Source organism: Eucyclogobius newberryi, unplaced genomic scaffold (genome assembly GCF_026437365.1).
Source record: "Eucyclogobius newberryi isolate DKJ021-1_F unplaced genomic scaffold, fEucNew1.0.hap1 SCAF_9, whole genome shotgun sequence".
Classification (NCBI taxonomy): Eukaryota; Metazoa; Chordata; class Actinopteri; order Gobiiformes; family Gobiidae; genus Eucyclogobius; species Eucyclogobius newberryi.
In genome coordinates this window covers 38,982,872-39,000,739 of record NW_027316532.1, presented here as the reverse complement: position 1 = coordinate 39,000,739, position 17,868 = coordinate 38,982,872, and the positions used below count along the sequence as shown (strand labels likewise).

At 42.4% G+C, this 17,868-nt stretch overlaps 1 protein-coding gene across 2 annotated transcripts in view; it reads right to left on the bottom strand.

Moving 5' to 3' along the window:
- Nucleotides 1-17,386, bottom strand: part of LOC140353983 (cadherin-24-like) — a 52,881-nt gene extending 35,495 nt beyond the window's left edge. For both annotated transcript variants that reach the window (XM_072438784.1, XM_072438785.1), the window contains exons 1-4: nt 17,142-17,386; nt 3,025-3,319; nt 2,171-2,290; nt 1,375-1,542 (exon numbers count right to left, since the gene is read on the bottom strand). In XM_072438784.1, the coding sequence (XP_072294885.1) occupies nt 1,375-1,542; nt 2,171-2,290; nt 3,025-3,307 (571 nt within the window). In that variant the 5' untranslated portion in view covers nt 3,308-3,319; nt 17,142-17,386. The remainder of the gene's footprint in view (nt 1-1,374; nt 1,543-2,170; nt 2,291-3,024; nt 3,320-17,141) is intronic.
- Nucleotides 17,387-17,868: the final 482 nt, after the last annotated feature.

Sequence of the window (17,868 nt, the reverse complement as noted above, 5' to 3'; positions counted from 1 at the left end):
TGAAATGTTCACATTTACGCTTCACACTTTAACAAACTCCTCTGTGGGCAATAGCTCGATCAAGCTCATATTTGGGGAATATCATCTACACAAGCGGGGCATCAAAAGTTATCCATATTTTTATTCCAAGTGTCACGGTCTCTGTGCTGCGGCGCAGCAAATTTGACTGACACTTGTGTTGATTTGCACTGGATTGGCCATGTCCAATGTGTCGCCGTCTGTCAAGTTCTTTTTTAATTCAACACAATAAGGGCGCCATCTTTATCAAGTCGAAAGAGCAGAGTCGGAAGGCCGGCGGCCCGCGAGGGCCGTTGGATGCCGTTTGCGGCTTTAATGTGGCTTTGCTCCTTTTTTGAATTGGACTTTCTGCTAATACTATTCAAAGTTACGACTTTACTCCAGTATCATTATTCATCATTACAGCCTCTACAACAGTAACAATTACAACTATTGCTACTGTCATTTTTACTGCTGCTTTGAATTCTGAACTCCTGTTACTGTAACCAATACTTTAACCTCTACTATTACCATTATTATTCAGTTACTATTTCTGTCACTGCTGCGACTTCTACAATCAATATTGTACTGCGCGATAATTGTGTTAATCTGTTGTAATTGTCAAATAATGCCCTTTTGTGCGCTTGTGATGATAAAGTAAACCGATAATGTGAATAAATTATATTGGCTCCGACGTTTGGAAATATGAAATGTCTTCTTCTTATAAACCATTGTATTGCAGCACAATACATCAGCAGAGAGGGGCGGAGGGTTTAAACATGAAGATGAACGACATTAAGCCAGGACTGTCAGGAAGAGAAAGTAGGGAAATGGGCAAGAAAGAGAAGACAGATGCATTTAGAGGCAGTATATGTCCCGTAGTGTTAGGCGCATTCTGCACAGATTTGACTGTCTATTGAAGCAGAACGCACTGAACTTTAAGATGAAATATTAATAACTTGGAACAGGAAAGAGCTTGGATAAGAAAAAATGGACATGATCTTTCACTCATCTACATCAAGGTCCATTTGAACCTCGGGGAGGCGGAGTGGGAGAGCATTAGCACTACGGATGTTCAATCTACTCATCTCGGCAAAGGTTATACCACTGCAATCGACACTAAAACAATGATTAGATAAAAACGAGAGGAAACAGCCTGCGCCTGACAATCTTTAGCTACTTCAGAGCTTATCTTGAACCTGTCAAGTCGACTGCCGCCCAAAGGAAGGGAAACGATATCAGACGGCTGTCACGAATGGCATGACAAGACGTTTCATCATTATAATCTTTGCTCACGCACGCGCGCTGCCAGTCGTCATGAGTAAGATTGAAACGGGAGAATGTTGATGCGGCGGCGAGATAACGGGGAGTGCTTACTGCGTCGGAAGTGTGGCGGGTTGTCGTTCACGTCACTCAGCTTCACCGTCACTGTGGTGGTCCCGGAGAGGCCGCCCAAATGTCCCCCCATGTCCTTGGCCTGGAGCACCACCAAGTACTCGTCACGGCTCTCTCTGTCCATGTCGGGCACGGCGGTCCGCAGCACCCCTGGACGTGAACAACACAAGCTCAAATCAGGTTGTGGTGTCAATCAAATGCTCAATATGGTTTAGATTTCAAAGGGAGACGCTACAGGCAGCGTCCCAGTAGTTTTAGTCGTATTGCACTCTCAAAATCAGGACAGAAACTGCAAAATTCACCCCAAACTTACCCCAGGATTTGTTGGAAACGACTAAATAAACTGTCCAAAATCACCTCTGTGCATTTTTCTTTCGTATCCAATATGAAGCTAGAAATGTAAACCTGGCTCCAGTTTTAAAATGCCTTCTTTTTACACCGTATGAAACATTGAATCATAAAAAAACAAATTGCAATAAATGTTTTCTTAAATGTACCAAAGGAACTGTAGTAGATTACACATTATACCTCTACATTCATATCCACCTGTGTCTCTAGCAGCTACAAACATTATCATGGGGGTCATAATGTTATGGCTGACGAGTGCAGTTTTTTTTCACACCCTTTTGCTTCACAACCTTTTAAAACTCATAAATTATATCTGGACATGGACACATGGTCAAACATACGACAAGTAACTGCACCAGTGGGACTGACATTAATCACCATCAGCTCTAACGAGGGGCTTTGAGGATGAGAGGTGTGTCGTGATCCCGACCTGTTTGAGGGTCCACGGAGAAATAGTCCTGCCCGTGTGTGATGGCGTAGACCAGCCGCGCACTGTTTCCATAAGTGGGATCATCCGCGTCTCGGGCTGTCACTTGGATTATAGACGTGCCTGTGAATATAGAACGTACCAGATGTTTAAATGTCCCAGGATTAAACGTGTTTGCTGGAAGGTTTGATACAGTTCAGACAACGACCGTGTGTTCTTAGAGATATTTACATTTGACACGTTGTACAAGAGGCACAGACTGTCCCAAGAAAGGGTTTCGTGCACGAGGTTCAGAGAAAGGATTCTGGCCTTTAGCGTGCATTATTAACCTTATTGTTTTGAGCTGGGTTTTATAACTTCCAGAAAGAGCTCTTGCGTTATTTGTTCAGAATGAAACAGAAATGTTTGCAGTGCCTTTAGTGAGATGAAAGCGATTTAAACCCAGATGCAACAGACCAGGGGCTTTTGGACTTTTCCTTCTAAAAGATTTACAGAGCAAAGAAAACACTATCAATTATCCGCTTGTTGTAGTAGTTGGTGCTGAAATATTAATTATTGAATACATTATTTAGAAATAGTTGAAAAGACATAAATACAGTAAAAAACATGAGCATATTCACAAGCCAGTGGGTCACAACAGGACAAATATGTGAAAAGTAAGTAAAAAATACAAATTAGGCATTCAAAATTAAATAGCTATTAATCCAAGGGGACATTTCCTGTGCAACCAACAAGAAAATGATGGAAGGACAGAAATAAAAGCTAAGAAATGACCGTATGCGCCACCAAACCATGGAAAAGATAGTTAGAATAAATCTTTAAGTTTCTGGACTAAAACACGACAGTGAGCGTTGTACCTATGTTGGCCATCTCCGGGACCGTGGCCATGTAGGGCTCGCCGGGGAACACGGGCGGGTTGTCGTTGATGTCCTGAACTCTGATGATGAACTCAGACGAGGGCTCCAGGGCGCGGCCCGTCTCTCTGTCCATCACCGTAGCGATGAGGCGATACTCGTCCTTCTCTTCACGATCCAGAGATTTGGTGACGTGTATGTTCCCCGTGTTACTGTCAATGACAAAAACTGAGCCCACGCCTTCTCCTTCCAGCTTGTATTTCGTGTGGCCATCGCCTTTATCCATGTCCGTGTGCAGCTGACAAAGAAACACAGAACAGACATGAAAGTAGAGCTACACTTGAACACCTTGAGGCGCTGATGTCACTTAGCGGTTTGCTGAATCGGGCGTCCCTCATTAACGGCCGTCTTTCTGTCTGCCAATTGGCGGAAATGATGCGAAATGGAGGATTAATGTAAAGTTGACATGTGCTCAGTGAGTGTGACTAGCACCAGGTGTGGCAAATACGTATGGGATGGCGGGATGAGCGCTGATGCATGCTCAGAAATCAGCGCATTAGACCACGAGCACCATCGGGAGAGCGTCTGGACAGCGGCCCGGGCGGCAAACGTCTGATGCAAAGTGGCACATCAAGTGGTTCATGCACTAGATGTTATTCAAACCTTAAACTCATTATTCTGACAATATATGGGAGTTAGAAAAGCATATAGGTAATTATAAGATGATTAATGATGTGGATTTGTAAAAAATGGACAAAGATTTGGGACTCGACTTGGACTTGAGCCTTGTGACTAGAGACAATTGATGTTTCTCCTCAAAAAAAGAAGCATTAAGACAAGAGTTTCATTTTATAGGGACAAACTGGTCCATCCCAATTCCTCTAGTTGTGACCAGGACTTATTAAATCATTATTAGGCCCGAGCGCCACAAGCTGGCGAGAGGCCTATTAATCTCGTAAGGCGAAAATGCGCACGTAGTGCGCACGAAATCGAGCTCGAAGCGCTCGCCCACTTCCAAACACTCACTAACGCACTCCTCCACTCATGCACGCCCCGTGCATACTAATTAGTAGTAGGAAAATGGAACATTACCGTTGTAAACGGGCGAAGCCCGTGCAAAAGTGCGCACTAAACGAGCACTTTACATTGCAAGCACTCATTTGCGGCCCACGAATACGTGGGCCGCAAATGCATGTTCCGTGCATATAAACATGTAATGCAAAAATTGAACATTATTACTGTATAGAGTGCCAAAAACACAAAGTGGGCGGAGCCCACTCAAAATTAAGGAAAGTACCCGTCAGTGACCAGGGACCCACACCATGAGGTAGGAAAGCGCGAACGCTTTCCGAAAATGTATAGTTTATGATATTTGAAAAATGGGAAACATTGTTTTCGCATCGGAATATTATTCTTTCTTTCTTTCTTCTCGGGACCAACCCCCATATTTTTCACCCAGTGAACATTGACGAAAAGTCACAAAAATGTGCACACCTCTAAAAATCGTGCCTCTCTACATTCTGGCTATTTCCCTTTTCTAAAATTAAAAAATTGGCGCGTCAGCGCCCCCAAATGTACCAAAAATGCATTGAGAGATGACCCAAAAAAAATCTGATCGTAGAATCATGAAATATGGCGCAGAGGTAGATGGTGACAAGAGAAGTAAAAAATATTACTACGGCAACGCCGTCCGCCCAACCAAATGTCGGCCATAATGCTTCAAAAATGGCTAAACATGACTTCGGAGTTTTTCCAAACGTCGTACTTTTACGAACTCCTCCCAGGGCGTTGGCTCTAAAAAGCTGAAATTTGGTGAAAATGCTACTGAGGAGTGGAACATCAAAAGTTATTCAAATGACATTGACCCTGTCACGGTCTCTGTGCGGCGAAGCCACAAACTGTAGCTAGAATTTCAGAAATCTCCCAAATTTTACATTTCTGCCGTTAGCGCAGATAAAGTCCGAATTGCGTCAAATTAGAATCAGTTGTTAAACTCTTTGCGCTAAACGTACTTGAAGTGAAATAAATTTATTTGGAGCCACAGCGCCCCCTACAGATTTTATATGGAGGTTAAATGTTTAGTTTTGCAAAATTTTATGAAATTTGACACACAACTCAATTTTGGCTGCATCAAAAAAGTCAATGAGACCCATGTCATAATTGTTATGGTTTTGCCGTAGCGATGACCAAAACCTCCCATGTTATTCCAATGGGGAAATCGCCAGAACATGTTTACACTTTCACAAACTCCTCCCCCTCAGGGCGTCAGCCCTATTAACCTGAAATTTGGTGAGACTCATCTTCAGGACCATCAAAAGTTATCCACATTTTTATTCAAAGAGTCACGGTGTCTGTGCGGCAAAGCCGCACATTTTGCCAAGAATTAAAAATAAAATAGCTTTTTGATGGTAAAACAAAGGGGAGAAGATGTGACAGCGTCACAGATTCAGCAGTAGGCGTAATAAAAGGACAAAGGACTCCTCTTGGGGCGTGGCGGCGGTGTGGCGAGGGCCGATCATTGCCGCTTGCGGCTATATTTATCATTATTATTATTATTATTATAGGCATATACACTGCACTTGAAGGACTTGAAACACCTCTTGGTTAAAAGCGTCAAAAACTTTGTAAAAAATGTCCAGTTTTAGTTCTTCTAAGCAATAAAGAAAGATACGAAGGGAAAGAGATTGCATTTATACGGTTGGTTTGGGGGATGTTTAGTTGAGAGGAAACGGTGGACACGAGACAGGAAAAACATACTTGTGAATTTACTGCCTCCACTTCATTTCCCCAGTAAAGTGTGTTACACGACCACTAACTCCAACCACGAGGGGACAGTACGGCCCAGGCCACAAATCAATGGGAGATTTGCAGAGGGAACCCCTTCATCAGGACGGGACAGTGGCCTTGTAAATGTATGCATGTCCACAGACGCATTTGTCCCGGCTATATTTGTCTCTAAATCTTTTCCATCTGGCCTTCCAGTAAATCCATCTGCCCGACTCCGCAGCACCTTTTAAAGCACTTTTTTCATTTCTTATGTCTGTCTTTTTACACAGAACGCCCATCTGCTCTCATTTACTATGCCCCCTCCCGTCTTTCATCCGCTCTCTGGTGCAGCGTACACTTTGGCTCTTTAATGGCACAGAGGATATTGGAGCGAGAAGGAGGAGATAGGTAAAAGACCAAACAGCGGCGCACGGAAATAGAACGCTGAAGAGATTACTCAGCCTTGATCACACGGAGCGTCCTGACCACAAACCTTCACGTCTCTGTGCCCCGGAGGCTCATGCTCTTAATCCACGAGGCTCTACCCACTGCTCCTGACTCCTAAGCACACTTCCCAGTACAATGTGGGCAATAAGGGACAATAATCATGTCTTTTTAGATTGACACATAACATTCTAAGTTAAGGATGGGCAATTTATCGATACAAATCCAACCTGGACTGTCCTATTATTCTGTTATTATTATATTATTCATAAGTAAGTGAGATCAGTACGGCAGTGCTAAGACAGTGGTTCCCAAAGTGGGAGTCTGGACATCCCGGGGGGTCGTGAGCAAGATGTAAATGAAAAATTAATGACACCGTATCTATTAAAAACAGTGTTTTAGTGAAATTGGGTCAGATGATGACTAAAATTAAAGCAAATCAACCTTATTTTACCCTACTTTAAAAGTTTGGAAATGATTACAGATGTTTATTGTGGGGGTCCTGAGACAGTTATTGTGGGGTCCTGAGACAGTTATTTGGGGGTCCCGGCCTGAAAAGTTTGGGAACCCCTGACACCTATTGTTGCAATGAACTGAACGTTTAAAAATGTTCATCAATAGTGATTGACAGCTCCTCTGTTACACTCACTCCTTCTTTTGGTCAGCGTCCCTGGAGCTTTGAGTGAGTGACAGAAGGATTCAACCAATCACCATCTATCTGCAAATGAAGTCCTGACAGCTTCTGACTCTTACTGACACAGATCTGCACTTCTAGTCCAGCGGGAACTCGGCTCACTTACGTGGAGAAGGAGGGAAAAGGGTCACAGATAGGAGGTAGGTGAAAACAGGAATTTTCTCAGCATTCAAGCCTCAGGTTCAGGACAATTAATAATTAATCAAACATGCAGGAATCAATAAAAACACAGAAACACTGTTGTAACAAGGTTGGTAGCTCAGTAAAGTCCAGTAAATGTGTCACTTTTAACCCTTAACTTTAAGCTCATGTCAAAACAACATAAAGAGTAAACAATATGTTTGCAGTAAAATATGAGAATTATGCTTTGAGCTGAGGTACAGATGATGATGCCACAGTAAGTTTATGGGTTGAAAAGTTCAGTAATAAGTTGGTTTAAGTAAAGCAAGCAAAGAAGCAAAGTTTACTCATGGGTTGAGGGAGAAAGTAGAGGACAGTGTTCAGTATTATATACAGTATTATATACAGAGTTATGTCAGGGTAAACTGACTATAGGCAAAATAATAATACACATGAATTTCAAGTCTTTGCCACAGAGACGGATCGTGCTTTAGCCACATTCAAACTAAAACTAAGCAGCCCAGAGCGTCTACAGAGAACAGCAAATGTAAAAATGTCTACAACATGTGCCAATCATTTGCCACTTTGTAGCCACTATCGTTCTGTTTCATACATTACTATGCTACTCGTCTTGTTTATAACTTACCATTATAATCCTTTAAGAGAAATGGCATAGGGTGCAGGTCTTAACACATGTGCGTACATGCTAATGCGTATGTGAGTATTATGTGCACACGCATATGTCTCTGCACCTCTTGCTCTCGCCTCCTCTTCACATGGAGCCAGTCAAGAGCTAGATTAGTGCAGGGCCTCGGCCGAGCAGCGCGGATGTTGTTAGCGAATAGAGTTAAGGATTAGAGTACTTGTGATGGAGCCACCCCCCACAAACTGCTGGATAAGGGACTCTGGGCTTATGCTCCCCACTTTCGCATTCCCTTTCTTCAAAAACTAGCTTTGATTTTGACTTCACACGCACAGACGGCCCTGTCACAGCCACTACAGCGCGAGCATTTTCTAATCAGACGCTGTACTCTAGATACATTCATCCAAACTAGAAGCATCATTACTAAAGTGTTTTCCAATATTTGATTTATATATTACCTGGTTCAGGCCTGATGTTTAATAGGGCTGCTGACAGTCGTTCAGTCGGTTAATCGAACAACGGTGAGTTTTTTGCAGCGTCTGTGAGTCGTTCTTTCATGTGAAGCGCTTTGAGTGGCTTGAAGATCAAAAAGTGCTGTATAAATTTGACCATTAACTCTTTTACTTGTCTGTACTTTGATTACAGCTACATGTAGATAGTGGTCCTTAATGTTTGAGAGCTTCATGACTCTGTTGGTGGATTAATCAATGCACTGAGCGCGTCGTCGACCAAGAACCTTTTAGTGACGGGAGTTTAAAGTCATTTTAGATCTGATTTGATACTGGTTTAGATCCTGATATAAGACTTGAGTTAGACCAGATGCATACCTTTGTTTACATATATATTCCCCCATCTATAGATTAACCCCTTATTAAACCGATTTAGAGCTGTTTACGATCTTGCACGCTTGGTTTTGATAAAGTCTGGTTTCGTTAACATTTTCCATTCCTTTTTGGTCTTTGAATAATAATAATAAATATAGCCGCAAGCGGCAATGATCGGCCCTCGCCACGCCGCCGCCAAGCCGCAAGAGGAGGGGGCGCTAACGCGCCCCAATTGTCCTTTTATTACGCCTACTGCTGAATCTGTGACGCTGTCACATCTTCTCCCCTTTGTTTTACCATCAAAAAGCTATTTTATTTTGAATTCTTGGCAAAATGTGCGGCTTTGCCGCACAGACACCGTGACTCTTTGAATAAAAATGTGGATAACTTTTGACGGTCCACCCCTGAAGATGAGTCTCACCAAATTTCAGGTTAATAGGGCTAAAGCCCTGGGAGGAGTTTGTGAAAGTATAAAGTGTAAACATGTTCTGGCGATTTCCCCATTGGAATAACATGGGAGGTTTCGGTCATCGTTACGGCAACGCCATAACAATTATGACATGGGTCTCATTGACTTTTTTGATGGGGATGCTAAAATTGAGTTGTGTGTCAAATTTCATATAATTTCGCAAAACTAAACATTTAACCTCCATATAAAATCTGTAGGGGGCGCTGTGGCGCCAAATGAATTTATTTCACTTCAAGTAGGTTTAGGGCAAAGAGTTTAACAACTGATTCTAATTTGACGCAATTCGGACTTTATCTGCGCAAACGGCAGAAATTTTAAATATGGGAGATTTCTGAAATTCTAGCTACAGTTTGTGGCTTCGCCGCACAGAGACCGTGAGAGGTATCAATGTAATTTGGATAACTTTTGATGTCCCACTCCTCAGTAGCATTTTCACCAAATTTCAGCTTTTTAGGGCCAACGCCCTGGGAGGAGTTCGTAAAAGTACGACGTTTGGAAAAACTCCGAAGTCATGTTTAGCCATTTTTGAAGCAATATGGCCGACATCTGGTTGGGCGGACGGCGTTGCCGTAATAATATTTTTTACTTCTCTTGTCACCATCTACCTCTGCGCCAAATTTCATGATTCTACGATCAGATTTTTTTTGGGTCATTTCCCATCTCTCAATGCATTTTTGGTACATTTGGGGGCGCTGACGCGCCAATTTTTTTTATTTTAGAAAAGGGAAATAGCCAGAATGTAGAGAGGCACGATTTTTAGAGGTGTGCAATTTTTTGTGACTTTTCGTCAATGTTCACTGGGTGAAAAATAGGGGGGTTGGTCCCGAGAAGAAGAAGAAAGAATAATATTCTGATGCGAAAACAATGTTTCCCATTTTTCAAATATCATAAACTATACATTTTCGGAAAGCGCTCGCGCTTTCCTACCTCATGGTGTGGGTCCCTGGTCACTGACGGGTACTTTTGTTAATTTTGAGTGGGCTCCGCCCACTTTGTGTTTTTGGCCCTCTATACAGTAATAATGTTCAATTTTTGCATTACATGTTTATATGCACGGAACATGCAAGAGATGGGGAACGTATTCGTGAGGTACTTAGCGCAAATGAGTGCTTTATATGGGGATCCCAATGTAAGGTGCTCGTTTAGTGCGCACTTTTGCACGGGCTTCGCCCGTTTACAACGGTAATGTTCCATTTTCCTACTACTAATTAGTATGCACGGGGCGTGCATGAGTGAAGGAGTGCGTTAGTGAGTGTTTGGAAGTGGGCGAGCGCTTCGCGCTCAATTTCGTGCGCACTACGTGCGCACTTTCGCAGCCGTGCTTCGCACGGCCTTACGAGATTAATAGGCCTCTCGCCAGCTTGTGGCGCTCGGGCCTAATAATATGAATATGAATAGAAACAAGAATACTAGTTATGTTATGCTGTATAATATTATAATTTGAGATCTACATTAACATTAAATTTGACATGTTATTTCTTTTTTAGCACAACATAGAAGGAAAACCTGATCAGACCAGGTCATACATTATATAATAGCTTAAAATAACCTCATGAAAACAACCGCCTCCTTCCCAGACAAAAGACTCTTCTACTCACATCAAAAACTGTCATCGATTTAGAGCCAGACTTGACTGCCACAACATCGTGGTCGCAGCGTGCTCCTCTGGCTTTATATGGGCCTCTCTCCGCTCAGTCTAATTGTCCTGCTGTGCTTCAGTCAGCGTGGAAAAACACTCTCACGGCGGGACACAAATTCATCCTACGCGCTCAGACAAAGACACCGGGACGCGGGGAATGGTCCTGTAACACCGCAGAGTCTGGATCCTCGCCTCGATGTGCTCACAGCTGAATGTTCCACTGGGACCTACACTGTCATTATGTTTAGGTTATTGCACAGGAAACAGGGGGAAAGCATGATGTTCAACACTGAGGCCGACCAGAGTGCAACAAAACTTACAGCGCCTGTCGCAAAAAAGTCACAACTTGGATTGAACTTAAAAAATATACAGTGGGCGGAGCCTCCAACTACAGAACTGATCATCTTTTCAGCAGTAACACGGTATTTAAACCTGACTGATGCAGCGAGTGGCTTCTCATTTCTGAAACAACCGTGTGGAGAGACGAATCCCGTGGTCATGGAAACGATTTCAGTGTGTTTGAGAAGGGTTAAATCATTGGCATCGAGCAGAGGAAACAACTAAGGAGAAGAAGAAACTAATCTGTTTGGGACGAGCTGCAGAAGGTTCATCATCAAGACAGGATCAGTGTGAAAAAGAATGGAAATAAATCTTTGAATATTGCAGAAGCTTATTAACTATTAATTAACTGCCGCAGCGAAAGTGCGCCGTAAATAAAGCTAAAGGCGGTCTTACCAAATATTAGGCTTAGACAGTGTAATTCTAATTTAACTGATGCCCTGAAGACATTAACTCAGAATATAATGTGAAAGTATTATTTGAGCCTAAATGCATTTTAAACATGTACGACACAGTTTATTTAATTAAAACCAAAGAATAAAGTCCTGACATTATTGTGTATAATTTATCTCACATTTCTCTGTCACTGCAAGATTCTTCATCAAAAGAAATGAAATCTCCAAATATTTATCAACCTCCAAATGTACTGCATCTATTAGTCATGTTTCTATTGGGAAATTACATTTTCATTTAACGCCTGTTGTTCAAACTGTTGAATCTCACACCAACAGGTGAGACACGACCGAGTCTATTTTGAGCAAACAAAGATTTCCAGGAGGAATTTCCTCGTTGTGTGTTTTATTGAAGTGTTCTCAAACTGTGGCCCCTGCACTCGGGCTGTAGAGGTGTTTTTATACAGGCTCAGGCAATCTGGACAAAAGTGTGTCGATATCAATAACATCACAATAAGATGATGTGCTAAACCGATTATATAATAGATCCAAGGCTAAAACGTGTCTCTAAACATCAACAGCAATTTCCTGGTTTAGTGATATTTGTCTGGTTTAGTTTTTTCTTAAAATGGTTGTCCAAATGTAGTCCCACTTCATTGTAGATTTGTCCACATTTAGATGCTGTTTTCTCCTTAAACCAATGACTAACACAGCTCTGAGGGATAATGCAATTTCAATTTCAATTTAGTGCATTTAAATCCAGTCTTTTCTGGCCTGGCTCTGCAGAATCATCCTTCTTACACACGTCTTCCTGTATAGATCCTTGTTTATCAGTGGTTAAGACCTTGTGTTTGTAGCGTGAGAGGTGCCGGGTGCCTCCACTTATTTGGATTGCTGTTCCCCCTCCCGCCCTCCCTCCCCCCCTCCCACTGTATCAATAACAAGCGGAGCGGCAGATTAAACATTTATGAGGTGCACGCCGCTCGACTAAGAATCCAATCCACACTGTCACTATAAAGCATGCGGCTGAAGCGGCTGAAGCGGCTGAAGCGTGAAGCGGCTGAAGCGGCTGAAGCGGCTGAAGCGGCTGAAGCGGCTGAAGCGTGAAGCGGCTGAAGCGGCTGAAGCGGCTGAAGCGGCTGAAGCGGCTGAAGCGGCTGAAGCGGCTGAAGCGTGAAGCGGCTGAAGCGTGAAGCGGCTGAAGCGGCTGAAGCGGCTGAAGCGGCTGAAGCGGCGGCTGGCACGGGTCCATCCTACAGCTGATCTGATCTCGCCTAAGATAGCATTAGCGTTTGAGCACCTGACTGTGAAATGCCAGTGTGTTGACCCCGGGGATGGGACCGGTACAGGTGCACTATGGGAAAAATCATCCATGACACTTCCAAATGTTACACCACCGGCAGAAGAAGTGGGGTGAGGACATGTGCTGGCAAATGGGACGTGACGCAGCTGCCACAACCAAACTGGATCAAATGTGCAAGATTTGTGCCGGAGACGGGGACGACGAGTGTGTAGTAAATGTAATGTATGTGTCCATGGCAACCATCACATGCATTAAATCAACTTGCATCACTATGGACTGAAATATGACAACTGGTTTTGTCCTTCCTGAGTCCCGGTTTAGTCTTTTCTTACTCCTGGTTTAGACCATAAGTTCCATAGGTTCTGGTTTAGTTCTTCCTATGTCCTGGTTTAGTCCTGGTTTTATTTCCTTCCTATGTCCTGGTTTAGTGCTGGTTTAGTCCTTCTTATGTCCTTGTTTAGTCCTGGTTTAGTCCTTCTTATGTCCTGGTTTAGTCCTGGTTTTATTTCCTTCTTATGTCCTGGTTTAGTACTGGTTTTATTTCCTTCCTATGTCCTGGTTTAGTACTGGTTTTATTTCCTTCCTATGTCCTGGTTTAGTCCTTCTTATGTCCTGGTTTAGTCCTGGTTTAGTCCTTCTTATGTCCTGGTTTAGTCCTGGTTTAGTCCTTCTTATGTCCTGGTTTAGTCCTGGTTTTGTCCTTCTTATGTCCTGGTTTAGTCCTGGTTTAGTCCTTCTTATGTCCTGGTTTAGTCCTGGTTTAGTCCTTCTTATGTCCTGGTTTAGTCCTGGTTTTGTCCTTCTTATGTCCTGGTTTAGTCCTTCTTATGTCCTGGTTTAGTCCTGGTTTAGTCCTTCTTATGTCCTGGTTTAGTCCTGATTTTGTTCTTCTTATGGCCTGGTTTAGTACTGGTTTTATTTCCTTCCTATGGCCTGGTTTAGTCCTTCTTATGTCCTGGTTTAGTCCTGATTTTGTTCTTCTTATGGCCTGGTTTAGTCCTTCTTATGGCCTGGTTTAGCACTGGTTTAGGCCTTCTCATGTCCTGGTTTAGTCCTGGTTTAGTCCTTCTTATGGCCTGGTTTAGTCCTTCTTATGGCCTGGTTTAGTCCTTCTTATGTCCTGGTTTAGTCCTTCTTATGTCCTGGTTTAGTCCTTCTTATGTCCTGGTTTAGTCCTTCTTATGGCCTGGTTTAGTCCTTCTTATGTCCTGGTTTAGTCCTTCTTATGTCCTGGTTTAGTCCTTCTTATGGCCTGGTTTAGTCCTTCTTATGTCCTGGTTTAGTCCTTCTTATGTCCTGGTTTAGTCCTTCTTATGTCCTGGTTTAGTCCTTCTTATGTCCTGGTTTAGCACTGGTTTAGTCCTTCTTATGTCCTGGTTTAGTCCTTCTTATGTCCTGGTTTAGTCCTTCTTATGTCCTGGTTTAGTCCTTCTTATGTCCTGGTTTAGTCCTTCTTATGGCCTGGTTTAGTCCTTCTTATGTCCTGGTTTAGTCCTGATTTTGTTCTTCTTATGGCCTGGTTTAGTACTGGTTTTATTTCCTTCCTATGGCCTGGTTTAGTCCTTCTTATGGCCTGGTTTAGTCCTTCTTATGTCCTGGTTTAGTCCTTCCTATGTCCTGGTTTAGTCCTTCTTATGTCCTGGTTTAGTCCTTCTTATGGCCTGGTTTAGTCCTTCTTATGGCCTGGTTTAGTCCTTCTTATGTCCTGGTTTAGTCCTTCTTATGTCCTGGTTTAGCACTGGTTTAGTCCTTCTTATGTCCTGGTTTAGTCCTTCTTATGTCCTGGTTTAGTCCTTCTTATGTCCTGGTTTAGCACTGGTTTAGGCCTTCTCATGTCCTGGTTTAGTCCTGGTTTAGTCCTTCTTATGTCCTGGTTTAGGCCTTCTCATGTCCTGGTTTAGTCCTGGTTTAGTCCTTCTTATGTCCTGGTTTAGGCCTTCTCATGTCCTGGTTTAGTCCTTCTTATGTCCTGGTTTAGTACTGGCTTGTCCTCACTTAGTCTGGATAAGTGTCTTTTAGTCCTGCTTTAGCACAGGTTTAGTCCTGGTTTATTCCCTCCCCAGTGGAGTTATATTTAGCAGAGTTTTAGTGCAGAATAAAAGCAGACGATAAGTTCCTTTTGAGACACTTTCTTTTCTTTTAACACTTGTGAATAAACCGGGCTAAATCTTCACTAATGAGATCTTATTGTCACGTGTGTTTGACCTCAGCTCAATTAGAACTATTTCATACTTTATTTATACTTTTGTACATTATGTGTGACGTGCCGACATCAATATCTCATAAATGGACATTGATTTTGATTAATGAGCGATTATTGTGTTTCTTTGTCCCTGACTCAGACTGAACTGTAAAGTCTGTGTCTGTCAAGCAAATCAATGTAAAAACAGACAAAAGCAAAAAGAAAGAAACACAATCTTGACCAAAATAATATTAATGGTTTTGTGTCGTTAAAAAAGAAAAGAAAAAGATTCTCAGAAACGAATCGATGCTGAAACATAAACTGACTCATTTAAACATTTGTCATGATTATTATCAGATTATTATCATTAGTACAGCACCAAATGGTAACGTTAAATAAAGTATTAACTTAAGTAAAAGTATATTTTCTAAATATATAATAAAAGTGTTGTTTTATTTTTATATTTTCATCTTTCTGTGGTGTTAGAATTGTATTTATTAATGTGTTTTTTCCAGCCGCTCCACAACACGATTATACACGATTATACATCCTCCATGTTATATACATCCTCCATGTTATATACATCCTCCATGTTATATACATGTTATATACATCCTCCATGTTATATACATGTTATATACATCCTCCATGTTATATACATCCTCCATGTTATATACATCCTCCATGTTATATACATCCTCCATGTTATATACATGTTATATACATCCTCCATGTTATATACATCCTCCATGTTATATACATCCTCCATGTTATATACATCCTCCATGTTATATACATCCTCCATATCTACAGTTTTGTGGTAAACACTGTAAATGAAATAACTGCAACTTTTGACTATTTTGGGAGTCGACCAGATAGAATTTTAGATTATTTCTATTGTATATTGAGACTTTTAGAATACTTTTATAACATAATATAATATTGTTACAACAAGAGAGAGAATATTTAAGTGTAATATTGTTGAAAATGAATTTGTTTTTTTGTGTCTGTCTTTGTTACAAAATGTCTTTTCATATAGAATCTGTTTAGTTTATATCATCAAAATACAACGATGTTTTATTCATTATTATATTTCTAAATGAATCGACTAAGAATAAAGCATTTACCCCTTAACGAGACCAATTGTGTTTTTCCCACATGTGGACAACAGGACAAGAGTGTATTGCTCAGAGGAACAGGACAAGAGTGTATTGCTCAAAGGAACAGGACAAGAGTGTATTGCTCAGAGGAACAGGACAAGAGTGTATTGCTCAGAGGAACAGGACAAGAGTGTATTGCTCAAAGGAACAGGACAAGAGTGTATTGCTCAAAGGAACAGGACAAGAGTGTATTGCTCAAAGGAACAGGACAAGAGTGTATTGCTCAAAGGAACAGGACAAGAGTGTATTGCTCAAAGGAACAGGACAAGAGTGTATTGCTCAAAGGAACAGGACAAGAGTGTATTGCTCAAAGGAACAGGACAAGAGTGTATTGCTCAAAGGAACAGGACAAGAGTGTATTGCTCAGAGGAACAGGACAAGAGTGTATTGCTCAGAGGAACAGGACAAGAGTGTATTGCTCAGAGGAACAGGACAAGAGTGTATTGCTCAGAGGAACAGGACAAGAGTGTATTGCTCAGAGGAACAGGACAAGAGTGTATTGCTCAGAGGAACAGGACAAGAGTGTATTGCTCAGAGGAACAGGACAAGAGTGTATTGCTCAGAGGAACAGGACAAGAGTGTATTGCTCAGAGGAACAGGACAAGAGTGTATTGCTCAGAGGAACAGGACAAGAGTGTATTGCTCAGAGGAACAGGACAAGAGTGTATTGCTCAGAGGAACAGGACAAGAGTGTATTGCTCAGAGGAACAGGACAAGAGTGTATTGCTCAGAGGAACAGGACAAGAGTGTATTGCTCAGAGGAACAGGACAAGAGTGTATTGCTCAGAGGAACAGGACAAGAGTGTATTGCTCAGAGGAACAGGACAAGAGTGTATTGCTCAGAGGAACAGGACAAGAGTGTATTGCTCAGAGGAACAGGACAAGAGTGTATTGCTCAAAGGAACAGGACAAGAGTGTATTGCTCAAAGGAACAGGACAAGAGTGTATTGCTCAGAGGAACAGGACAAGAGTGTATTGCTCAGAGGAACAGGACAAGAGTGTATTGCTCAGAGGAACAGGACAATGCTCATACACTTCACAGTGGCTGAACTGAGTGGTGTGATATTGGTTGTGACATGTATCTTCAAGTGTAAAACATTGTTACGTAACTTTCCTCTGAAGCGTGCTCTGTGTTTGCGACTCACCCGTCCGATCAGCACCGGCTCTGGTCCTCTGTACTCCTCGATCACAAAGAACTGATTCCAGAGCCAGCTCCTCTTTCGCCTGAAACCAAGTGGCTGTGTGCTCCGCCCTCCTTCGCCGCCGCCGTCCTCCCTGACCCTCTTCGCCGCTGTCCTCACCGGCACAAAGTGGACACCTGTCTCAGAACAACTGTCCCGCCGCCGCCGCTGCTGCTCCGAACTTGTGATATTAATGAAAGTATCCACCGTTTTATGGCGATTTCTCGTGCGTTCGTCGCGGGGTGTTTTGGCAGTCGTTGGTTTAAGCGCCTCCATTTGTCTCGCCAGCTTGTACTTGAAGTCAGTTTCATTTAACTTTCTGTCATTCAGTTGCAAAAACAAATGGGGCGGGGTTTTCAATCCATCTTCTTGCCGACTTTTTCGTCCTTTGACCGTGAACTTATGACGAGACAAATCTTGTGCGTGGCTGTTTGATAATAGCTGCAAATCACCGTCCCGCTGCACGGAGCTGGCAGCTGATGAAATACCACTTGTTTCTCCTTCAAAGAGAAACAAGAAAAGGAAAAGAACAATGGAGGTGGCCATTTTGGAAGGTCACTGATTGGACGGGGTCAAAAACAGACTGATGAATGAATCAATTAAATCCAGTAGTTTAGAATGGTCCGTTTTGAACAATGGAGATACACGTGTTGCTGTCCTCGAACGCACTCCCCAGTTCTGTTCCTCCTGA